Genomic DNA, 12,436 nt, shown 5'->3' with positions numbered 1-12,436 from the left:
CCAAGTAGCACATGTGCAATTCTTGTCAATCAGCATCTTAGTACTGCACAAATCATTTACCGAATACACATTTATATAGGATTATAAGAGTGAAGTGCTACTATTGCAGATTTTGATATACATTCATATAATGGGGAAATATTACATTTGTTAAAAATCAACATTTATTTTGTTGGATCTATATTTGAACATAGACTATTACCATTATTGTTTACTGTATAATGTAAGTCAATTTTAACTTTCAGGTGAAATTCAGTGAAACCAGATTCTACTTGTTTTCTATGTTCTAACTGCAACTTGGGTTTTTTCCAAGTCCATCTCTGGAACTTTGGTTTCGTCATTAACAATGTCCACTAGGTGGCACAATTCCATGCAAGTTTCATATTGGAAAGATGCACTTTTACCAGTGTGACGATGTTTTGGAAGATATTGCTGTCCCATTTTTTTGCAAATTTACTGATTGTTGCTTGCAGGGCATTCCTGCAAGCTGGCGGGACTTCCACTCGGCAACCATCATTGGGACAAAAATGTTTGTATTTGGAGGGCGGGGAGACCACTTTGGTCCATTCCACTCCAACAATGAGATCTACTGCAACAAGATAGAAGTGTTTGATACGCAGACCAATAGGTGGCTGAGCACCCCCACAACACAGCTGTTACCTGATGGACGGAGAAGTCACTCAGCTTGTAAGAAACTCTTTCATTGTGCTTCCCATTTAACTGCTAATTAGCTGCAAATCTTCCAAATCTCTGTGGGGTGTTATTAATGCAAATAATATTTATCTTCATAATCAGTGGCTTACATGGTTTCCTTCTTGTCCATATGGCCACGTAGTTTGCTACAAAGGAGAGCTGTACATATTTGGGGGATACAATGCTGATTTGGACCAGCACTTCAATGATCTCTGGAAGTTCAGTCCAGGTGATGCTTTTTGTATTTTTCAATGTTTTGTTCCCCCCACCTCATTAGGCTCCCATGTTTTCTTTTTCTGTGTACAATTGTGGCCCATCTTAACTGATGAGTTAGTTTATTTTGTCCCACTATCCTATTTCTACATGCTTCTGCCTCATATTACACACACATTGTTCATAGCTGGACATTGTGGATATGTTTGTACTCATTTTGCTGTACTATGCACATTGACAGTTGGGATGTGTGATATGATTATAACAAAACAAAAGGATTTTCTAGGCTGAATTGCAAAGCTGCAGTAACAGTCATTGCATTTAATGTTGTGCCTCTAGATGGCACCACCTCAGTTGCAATCACAATTATCTCAGCAGGTCTTCAAGCGCTAGTACCAAAGAGATGCTGTTGGCTATACTTGAGTGATGGCATTTTAATCCTTACAGTGGATATTAGGTCTTCTCACCCCTGTTCAAATTCCATATTATTGTGAAGAGCAGTTTAAACTTTTTAGTTTTGATTCATTCTTTGTGAATGGTAAATGGGCTTTAACTCATATTGCTTTTCTACCTACAACGTACTCGGTGCACTGACTCCTCATAGCAGCAACTGGGCGTTCAGTGTCTTGCTCAAGAACACTTCAACATACTCTCAAGGGCTGAGGGTAAAACCCACAACCTTTGGATAGGAGGACGAGCACTCCACCAATTAAGCCATACCATCTTGTTTATTGAACCTTTTTTTGTCCAGCTAGGGCAACTGAGAACACATTCTCATTTACAATAGGGATCTGTCTCGGGATAGAGTAAAATAAAGCAGCAAAAAAATAACATATAAATGCATGTACACCATGTGCAATGTTAGTTACATATTCAAATAAAATAAGTTAGAAATTTACATAACATTACATCAAAGCATATGGTGAATAAAAGATTCACAAGCTAAAAGTAGGTGCAGTGATTATGTACACTTAATGTACAGTATATCTCTAACTTTTTAAACTGATATTGGCGTTGATATTTTCCACCACAAATCTAATCATTAACCTAATTGAGGGGTGAAAAAAAAGAGGATAAATAAAAATAAACTATGATAACGGGGTTTCGCAAGTGTGTATACCCATATATGTCGGGATGTTGCTGTGTTCAGAATGAACCCATCAGTTAATTTAACGTTAAGTGGGAGTCAGCACACCTCCAACCAGTTAGTTCAGGTGATTGGCTCCCTAATGTGGAGATGTAGCAGTTGAGCAGGCTTTTCCCTATATTTTTGTACTCACTTTATAGTCACAGCATAATCCATCATCCACAGAAGGCTTCCACTACAGCAGAAGGATTGCATTGTTCAAAGTAATCAGTCAAGGAAAAGAAGAAGAAGAAGACAAGGACAACATGCGCTCAAACAGGGAAATGAACCGGTGACCTTCCGGTTATAGGGCGTACTTCTGCTGCATCTAACATCGAAGAAACGATGGTGTTTGCATTTATATATCCATCAATCAGTTTTCTTAGCTGCTTATCGACACAAGGGTCACGATGAGTGCTGGAGCAAATCACAGCTATCAACAGGCTGGAGGCGGGGTACACCCTGAACTGGTTCCCAACCAATCGCAGGGCACATAGAGACAAACAGCCACACTCACTATCAGACATTGATAGGGGCAATTTAGAGTATCCAATTAATGTTGCATGATTTTGGGATGTGGGAGGAAACCAGAGTGCCCGGAAAAAACCCACGCAGGCATGGGGAGAACATGTAAGAGAGGAGGGCTGGGATTGAACCTGGGTCTTCAGAACTGTGAGTTCAATGCTTTCAGGCTGATCCACCGTATTATTTTTATTCACTTATTATATTATTTTTTTTGTACATCAAGTTTTTAAATTATCTTGGTTGTCTCATTTTATTATTATTTTTTGAATGTAACTAAAACCTGACGTTTGAACTAGGCTGTGTGAATTTTTTATTTATACTGTAAATTGAGGTATAGATGCAGCTTCAACAGTCAGTGGATAACATTGAACATGTTAAAATTAATGTTAAGTGTATGTGGTCTTTGTGTTTGTTCTTCAGCATAAAGCGGAACTAACTGTAGAATAAATCCCAGACATTGGTTTTATTTCAGTGTTAAATTTGATAATGAGCTTTGTTAATCGATGTACTCACCGCAGTAAACTGATTTGATGTTTTACAGAGAGTTGTATCTCTCAAAGCAGTCTCCCCCAGGATTTGTTTGATCTTTATGGACCAGAATGATGAAATGTTTGTGGCCAGTGTCTGGGTAATATATGAAATATAATTAACATATTTAATAAAGCCATACTTCAAACAAGTAGTACATAATGTATCTATGGTCATATTTTGATTTATTCATAATGCCTCTGAACCACAACTATCCTCAACGTAAATGATTTTAAGTGGAATTATGAAGATTGGTCTCACTTTTGTATATCTATCCATCCACCCATTTTCTGAGCCATTTATCCTCACAAGGGTCACGGGAGTGCTGATTCCTATCCCAGCTATCTTTGGGCAGGAGGCGGTGTACACCCTGAACTGGTTGCCAGGCAATTGCAGGGCTCATAGAGACAAACAACAGCCACACTCACTATCATACCAATTGCAATTTAGAGTCCCAAATGAATGCATGTTTTTGGGATGTGGGAGGACACCAGAGTACCCGGAGCAAACCCATGCAGGCACAGTGGACAACATGCCAACTCCACACAGGCAAGGGCGAACTGTGAGGCCAATGTTCTAGCCAGTTGTGCCACCATAGCACCCTTTTTGCAAACCAAAAATCTTAATTTAAACCTTTATTATTGACCTGATACAGTAAGGTTGACATGTTAGTACTAAATAGAGATACGGTTTTGCAATTTGCACAATATTGTAATTAGATCCACAGGGATTTAATTTTCATTAGACTTATTTAATTGTTCTGTCTTTATGTAAATTGAAAAGGCTGACTTTTGGATATGCTAGGTCACATTTTGTTTCATCTACAAACATCTATGTACATTTTGAATTTGCATTCAAGGATTAAAATCTTCATGCTACATCTAGTACAGAAAGCAATGACAGACCAGTCAGCGGGTTTGTATGTGTAACTTTAATACTGTATGTATCTTTTGTATCCCAAGATGTTCATCTGTGTATGTTTCACATTTCTACTTTATAGAAGCCTTTTTATGGACGAAAGTAAAACCCAAGGGGAAAGGCCCATGTCCTCGGAGACGACAGTGCTGCTGCATGGTGGGAGATCGAATCATCCTCTTTGGAGGAACCAGGTAAAGCAAAACACATCTAAATAGTTTATGGTTTGGATCCAGTTCTACATGTTTGGATAACTAAGTAGTGATGTGCATCTATTCACAGTTCATGTATTATAATATTGTCAAATAAAACAATTAGTTTTTAACTTGTCATTTAAAACCTGAACAAAAACGTGTTAGTAGTAGTGGGTAGGGTTTAATGAAATCCAGTTAAGAAATGCAGTAGTAGATATTGTACACAAGTTTATGTTCAGTGCAGGTCAAATCAGATTTTTTTTTCATGTAATTTATTTATTAATACTCCATCCTAATGTGACGTGTTTTTGTATGTCAGCGCGAACAGTGCCATTCCAATTTTTCTTAATTCACATTTGAGCCTGGACTCATTCATATGTGGATATAATTCGGATATGTAGCCAACGCGAATTGGCAGAAACAGTCAATGGTAAATAGATGATGCTGTAAAACTCATATATATATATATATATATAATATATATATATATATATATATATATATACATATACACACACATGCATACATACACACACACATAGTGCCCTCCATAATTATTGGCAAAATAAATTAAAATAAATTCAGTGTTTATTGCAGAAGAATACTGTCGCACTGAAAATTTTGGGAAAATGTAACCTTCAACTCAAAAGAATTGTAAGAAAATAAAAAAAAATCCCTGACTAAAAAATAATTATTTTTCATTAAATCACCTGTTCTACAATTATTGCTACCCTTAAAAATTCCCAGAAAATAATATAATTGAAGCATTTCTGTCATGTCTACAGTAGTTTACGTTTACTAGAGTATGTAGGAACATTTTATTAGTAATTCATCACTTCCTGTTTCCCTGGGGTATAAATATGACATAACACAGAGGCCATTTTTCTAATCCACTCTTAAACATGGAAAAGAAAAAGGAACATAGCATACAAGTGAGGCAGATATGCGTCGACCTTCACAGGTCAGGCAGAGGCTACAAGAAGATTGCCACTCAACTGCAGCTGCCCATATCCACTGTTTGAGGAATAATTAAGAAGTTCAAAACAACTGGAACAGCGGTAAACAAGCCAAGACGAGGACCCGTTTATTTTGCCACCACGCACAGTGAGGAGGATGGTAAGAGAAATCAAAAGATCTCCAAAGCTCACTGTTACAGAATTACAACAAATGGTAGCAACCTGGGGTCACAAAGTCTCCAAATCAACCATCAGGTGCTCTCTACACGCCAACAACGTGTTTGGGAGCCATGCACGGAGAAAAGCTTTCCTCATTCAAATCATAAACGCAAACATCTGGAGTTCGCCAAGCAGTATTGGGGCTTCAACTGGGACCGTGTGCTTTGGTCAGATGAGACCAAGATTGAAATTTTTGGCAACAAACACTCTAATTGGGTCTGGCATGACACGATAGATGCGCATGCTGAAAAGCACCTCATACCCAGTGTGAAGTCTGGGGGTGGGTCAGTGATGCTGTGGGGCTGTTTCGCTTCCAAAGGCCCTGGGAACGTTGTTAGGGTGCATGGCATCATGAATGCTTTGAAATACCAGGACATTTTAAATCAAAATCTGTTGCCCTCTGCCCGAACGTTGAAGATGGGTCATGACTGGGTCTTTCAGCAAGACAATGTCCCTAAACATATGGCCAAATCTACACAGAAATGGTTCACCAGACACAAAATCAAGCTCCTCCCATGGCCATCCCAGCCCCCAGACCTCAACCCCATTGAAAACCTGTGGGGTGAGCTGAAGAGGAGAGGAGCCAGGTCTCAACCGATTTAGAGAGATTCTGCAAAGAAGAATGGCTGAAGATCCCTCTTTCTGTCTTTTCCCATCTTGTGAAACATTATAGGAGGTGCTGTTTTGTTGGCAAAAGGGGGTTGTACAAAATATTAACACCAGGGGTGCTAATAATTGTGACACACATTATTTGATGTCAAATAATTATTTCTTTATGTGGGATTTTTTTCCCCACTAAATAAATGCACTTGTATCGGAGGGTGGATTTTTTTTTTTTTTTTTGTCCATTAAGGTCCCATATTATTTAGAAGAAAAAAAAATATTAGAAGCTAAAAAACACATCTTAACCAGGGGTGCCCATAATTACGGAGGGCACTATATATATATATATATATATATATATATATATATATATATATATATATATATATATATAAAAGAAAATCCTTGGAATCACAACAAATCACTCATGTTGAGACCTACACAAGGGGCTATTACAGGCTTATCCCAGCATTCATTGGGCAGAAGGCAAGGTACACCCCGAACTGGTTGCCAACCCATCGCAGGGCACATGAAGACAGACAACAGTCGCACTCACAATCACACCTATATGTACCATTGCTGTATTGTTCTTTATAATTTTCCCATGAGAATAGTATGTAATATTACTGTATTGTTTTTTTTTATGACTATACTTTTAGACTGACAGAAAACAAGTCTATATGACATCCTTACTATGATGAATTTGTTTTTGTTTTATGTGAAATGTTAATGGAAAAATTTGAAAATACTAACTGCATTTTTATTTTTCAAATTCAAACAAAATTAGTCTCAATAATTGTCTTCAGTGTATTTGTTTTCTACTGCTTGTCTTTTCTTGAAGGATCAACTGCTCTTTATTCCCCACATGACCATCACATTGATGGTCTGGCTCGTCTGGACAGTAGTCTGGGTTGAGTTCATTGGTGGTCATAAGGTAGTAATGATAACGGGTACCTGCTTGATTTGGCACCGCTTTTGCTCGGGCAGTAGCCAGTGGAGTAATGAGGTAGCTAACGGCATTTACTGTAGATGACCCAGCATAGTTGGTACATTGGGCTATCGTTATCATGAAACTGTGTTATCAGTCAAAAGCCCACTGGGAAACCTGATAGTGCAAATGGGAAGGCTGTAGATAAGAGTCCTCTCAGCCCCAGTACGTCTATTGGCCCAAATGTCTTTGGACCTCGAATCACAATGTCTCAATCTTGGACCATTCTTCTAGATTGCCTTTGTATCAGGGTTCTAATTACAATACAACTTTACTTGTTTCCAGACGGACAATATTTTGTTACTTCTCTGTTAATGAAAGACAAACCCACAGTAGTCACAGAAATATCTTGAAACTGACAAATGTAATTGTAAATCAAAATATATGGAAAATTAACCAATAAAAATTATATATTGCTTTTGAATTGTGGTTAATATTTTTTTTTCAAAAATGATAATTGTACACCTAAGATTTAGTTGTAAAGCAATTTCATGTAATCAATTCAATCATTCTTAATGATACTTTTGCACCTGTCAACAGGTATTTTGGCTCACTCCTCTTGAGGAAAAACAGCTTCAGTTGTCTCAGGTTTGAAGGGTACCTTCCCCGGATTACATATTTTAGGTCCTTTGACATACTGTATAGGGGGTTTTCCACCTGTCAGCCTGGGAACCTTGCGTTCCTGGTAGCAGAACTTCCTCTTAGCAAAAAGTTCATGTGGCCTATGTGGTTGGTTTCATCATATTTATTCATTTGGGGTAGCTTCAGAAAATAAGGCTTACGTTGCTCAATACTTACACACCGCTTCCTTACCCTGTCAATGAGATGAAGATTTCTGACACGGAGCAGCACATTTCACTCCAGCATGCTTTCATTGTCTTTAAATGTCATTGTACCCTGCACATATTCAAGACACCCAACCAGATACCAGAACATAACTGAGCCTGTGTCTTGGCAAAAAGCTTTAAATTTCTCATCTATTCAAAGACAACCTCCCATAAATCTTTGTGGCTTGCCAGTATACATTATGGAAAATTTCAGGCTTGCTTTTTTATGATTTGAATGTACCTTGAATTTCTTTAGAGGTTGTTTTAGTGTCTTGGTTTACCATTTATACTTTATTGTGTGTCTCTTCAATTGGTCATCTATTTTCCCTGGTGGCCATTTTCTGGGAGGTTTGGTACAGAACAGGGGCCCTTAAACTTCTGAATAATATCTCCCTTGAAAGTCGTCGCCAGTCAAAGCTGATTATTTCATTCATCCACTTTGTGAGGCGTAATTGGTCTTGCAAGCTATCCGTGACTGGAGCATTGTCACCTGGCTGTCGTGGCAAAAGTCAACATGATTAAATGCAGTATGAACTGATGATAACCGCAGACAACTAACATGTTTGCAGACCCGATCCCACCCATGCATCGTTCGTGCATTTGGGACCCCCGACCCCCTGGGTCTCCACTCCACCCCATGATCAAAGTCGTGACCCTGATGCACCTCACGCATCTCATTTTCTTAAAAGTATTAAAAAAATGCAAAATGAACCCAACTATCAATATAATGTTAAACATTACATTGACAAAACTGTCAACTCTAATAACAGGTGCACGTGAATCTCAGCAATGTAATTTTAATTAAATAAACCACAAATACTGTTCTGACCTTCTGTCTGATCAAAAGCTATTACATGAAATGTGGTTTCGGAAAGGAGTATGTCTGCAATTTGTGTCGTGGCGAAGCACTGTTTTGTTTCCCCTGGATTAGCCCATGGTAGGTTTCACGGGCATGATTTCCTGTTGAGACTAGAGAGGCTTTGGGTAGAGAACATTCGTTGGTCAGTGTGGTTGGAATCACCAGAACGATGGATTTGTTAGTAGAGACGACAAATCAATCAACCACCAAAATATTCCACCATCCCAGTTCAAAGAGTTAGAGGACAATTTGTCTTCAAATCAGGGGCCTTCTCTTTTTCTACTTTAACTTTTTGTCTGGATCAAGCAGTTTTCCCTTTTACTGTACAAATAAGTACGATCCTTACAGTCCCGAAACAAGTTGACCACACATGTTCTATTGACGGGCATTGAATGTTTATTTACATGACCACCTTTAAGCTTCTTATGCACAGGACCTCCCATAAGAACGAGAACACACATAGTAGGACGCACAAAGACACACTAAGTAGCTTCTAAGTCATTCGTTTTCTTTCTCTTATTACTTACCTTCATGTTTTGCAATCAAGGTTTTTTTAAATTTGCACTATACGGTAATTGGTCTTTTAACTACTTAACTATTAAAACCATTCTGCTTAAAAGCAGTTTGGACTGTGTGTTTGTTTTTACGTGACCTTACAACACAAGGGCAGTGAACAGGCCTAAAAAGATATTGGTATCTGTCTATGCTGCTGATGAATGCTTACACATGCCCCATGAATTATGTGCCCGACACCTTCCTTGTGTTTTTTGTAGGTCTCCTCATTTGGTAGTTTGGCTGAAGGAAATTGTGTTCAAATTTATGGCTCACATTTTGTTTTCCTGGGTTGGTTGTCCTTTCAGATTGATCTTAAACAGAACCCCTCTGTTGATATTTATTCTCAGTCCAAGATTTGTGTGGGCATAATTTATTACTTTAGTGAAGTACAATAAAACTCTTGAATCCCAACTCCAACTCCCAAAATCACCCTGCTTTCAGCGGCATTGTGTGAAATGATCAGTCTGAGGTAAATGGACTAGGAGAGTAGCAATGGAGGCTGGAATTAATGATAATAAAAAGGCAGGTTTTACAGAAAAAGATTCATGACGTTGATTTCTGTTTTTTTTTTTTTTTTTTTTTTTTTTTTACACATTTGTTTATTTTAGAGCATGCTTCAGAGATGGGGCGTACACAATAAGGGAAATGTGCATTTTCTCTGTGATTGAACTGACTGGCCGGGCATTAGTGGCAGTCTTTTAAGTGCCACTTACGTCAGTGTAAACAGGCCTGCTGAGTTCTAGAGAGGCGTGAAATTCTGCCCCATGTCTGATTTATGACCTGAGGGAGCATTCTTTCTCACGGAGGGCAATTTGATCTGCCCTCACCACCTCTGCTACACTCATTTGCTGAGACCTGCTCATTACCCCACGAAGGACGACCCGTGCATGACTAACTCCACCTGCACTGACCTTCACCTACGAAAGCAATTAGCTGCATACTCTGCAAAGTAAAACCTTCAATATTTTTGATCTCCGTGGATGTGAATGAGCATATTCCAGTGTTATCGATACCTTGTTGAACTTTGAGTGTCATACTTAAGATGAGTACATAACACGATATGGTAATACTAGATTGCAAATTCTTTTAAGGCTGGGAACTGGGCATTTACTGAGGGGGACAAGGGCATGACAGACTGCCATGCTGAGAGGAGCCAGATTCCAAGTTGTTCAAGCGAATCTGGTGCTGGTAAGGAAATCTGTTTCTACCAATCACTACAATATGTATGTTGTTGGACATACAGTAAAAATTCAAGTTATTATTAGTGCTATTAATTCTTTCAAGATTACTAAATTCCTCATTATTTTCATTGAGAGAAAATTTTTCAAATAGCTCATCTTTCAGGCCTGAAGCATCCCACGTGCAGTGATTTCAGATTTTGTGCATTTTGTCTCAGCACTTTTGTGGTGGCTGCTGATTAATTGTATTTTAACAGAGTCAGTCATTGTACGATCATAGCCGTATAGATTTCAGACTGATTTTGCAAAATTGAATTTATCCTTAAAGCTATTAAATGTCACTGAATAGGGTAGCAAGTATGGACAATGTTTTGGACAGAAGCATGATCTTCTGGTGGTGTAAAAAAGTGTCATTTTCAAGTTGTTGGCCCATGTTTTCAGTTCGAGAGACTGTGGTTGCTTAAGACTCAGCTCACGGGAGACCACATAGCAGGTAATCTCACTGGTAGTCAAAACATCCTAGCACAAAACCTCTTGTTTATTCCACCAAAATCTTGCCATGATACTTAATCTGGTTGGAATTTTACTTGTGAATTTAAAACTGCAATTTGCTGAGCCAGAGATTTTCTTCTGTGTCTCGTGATCTTGTTTTGCTGATCAGTAGGTCAAAAGCCTGGTGCCTAGATATCACTTATAATACCATTTAGCACCTTATCAATGGCTGAAAGGGCTGCTGTTATGATAGTCCAGCTGGCTAAAGTGTACCTTATCAGCAGTGAACCTGATAGTTCAAATTTTAGACTAAACAACACATTGAACTAAGTTAATACTATTGATCTGTTTTTTTTTTTTTTTTTTTTTCATTGGTTTGGGTTTTTGCAATGTATTTAATGAAATGCTAATTACATGTAAAATGTAACCTTAAATTGAGAGTCAAAATACACTCGTCTTTACAGCTGGACTTGATGCATTCTGTTGAAAGACATGCTGCTGAGACACGAGGCTCCATGCAAACAGAATTATCAACTCTTCAGTTATACACGTGATTAGCCCTGTAATGTCAAGGGTAGGCTGGAGAAGTTTCCTTATAATAATTGTCTGTCCACCACTGTGTGTGTGTGTGTGTGTGTGTGTGGTGTGTGTGTGTGTGTGTGTGTGTGTGTGTAGTGTGCGCGCGCGTGCGTGTGCGCGCGCGCGCGCGTGTCTGTGCACGTGTGTGCATGTTTCATATGCCCGAGATAAAACTTGTCAAACATTGAGGTGACCTGGGATGGATTTGGGGCATCTTGCGCGTGCGGCACGAGACCTTTGGGCAGCATAGCAAGTCAGTGATTTACTCTTCAAAGACATTAACATGCTAGTATTTCATCTGCATCTTAACCCTCTTTAACCCACCAACAGCCTGTGTACATTATTGTCATTGGGGTGAGTGCTCCAAGGCAGCTCAAATAAACAGCCTGCATAGTAGACACTTTGTAATGCCGTTGACCTGAATTGACATAAAATAGAGGTTTAACATTTCTTTTAGTATTCTTGTGACATTGAAATACTTGGAGTTTCTGGATGTGGACCCAAGAATAATGTTTAATGTATTACATGTTTATATTTTTTGCAGCTGCTATAATTGACTGCAGAAACATAAGCATTTCTAATAGTAAAACTTTGAAAACAGAATGTTTGGAATAAAACAATGAAAAGAACAACCGGTTGCTGCTTTATATTATTCAATATATCAAGATCCTCCTTTAGTGTCCCCTGCCTGGCTGTATGCCTTGACACCAATTTCATGAATTGCAGCTGTGGCAGCAGTTTTTCAAACTGTAATATACCCTCTCATCCCTCTCGTTTGTATATTAACCAGCTGCATGCAAGGCACGAAATACTAATTCATGTCTTCCTTGTTTTCATAGGCTTGAGGTTTGTGTGAGCAAAGAAAAAAAATCCTGCAAAGAAAGAACAAAAAGCCCAATAGATAAATGTGTTGAAAGGGCCAGTTTGGACCTTTGTTCCATTTCGAAGGCAATTTAGATTCTGTACACAAGGCTTGGAATTTCAGA

General features: G+C 38.6%; 1 protein-coding gene across 4 annotated transcripts in view; it reads left to right on the top strand.

The window, feature by feature from the left end:
* klhdc3 (kelch domain containing 3) overlaps positions 1-12,436 on the top strand; it is a 40,490-nt gene that overhangs the window by 11,814 nt on the left and 16,240 nt on the right. For all 4 annotated transcript variants that reach the window (XM_061836632.1, XM_061836631.1, XM_061836633.1 and 1 more), the window contains 3 exons: positions 474-687; positions 836-922; positions 4,086-4,194. In XM_061836632.1, the coding sequence (XP_061692616.1) occupies positions 474-687; positions 836-922; positions 4,086-4,194 (410 nt within the window). The remainder of the gene's footprint in view (positions 1-473; positions 688-835; positions 923-4,085; positions 4,195-12,436) is intronic.

This window comes from Syngnathoides biaculeatus, chromosome 12, assembly GCF_019802595.1.
Source record: "Syngnathoides biaculeatus isolate LvHL_M chromosome 12, ASM1980259v1, whole genome shotgun sequence".
Taxonomy (NCBI): domain Eukaryota; kingdom Metazoa; phylum Chordata; class Actinopteri; order Syngnathiformes; family Syngnathidae; genus Syngnathoides; species Syngnathoides biaculeatus.
The sequence above is the reverse complement of the archived record's forward strand: the minus strand, read 5'-3'. Positions and strand labels throughout refer to the sequence as shown.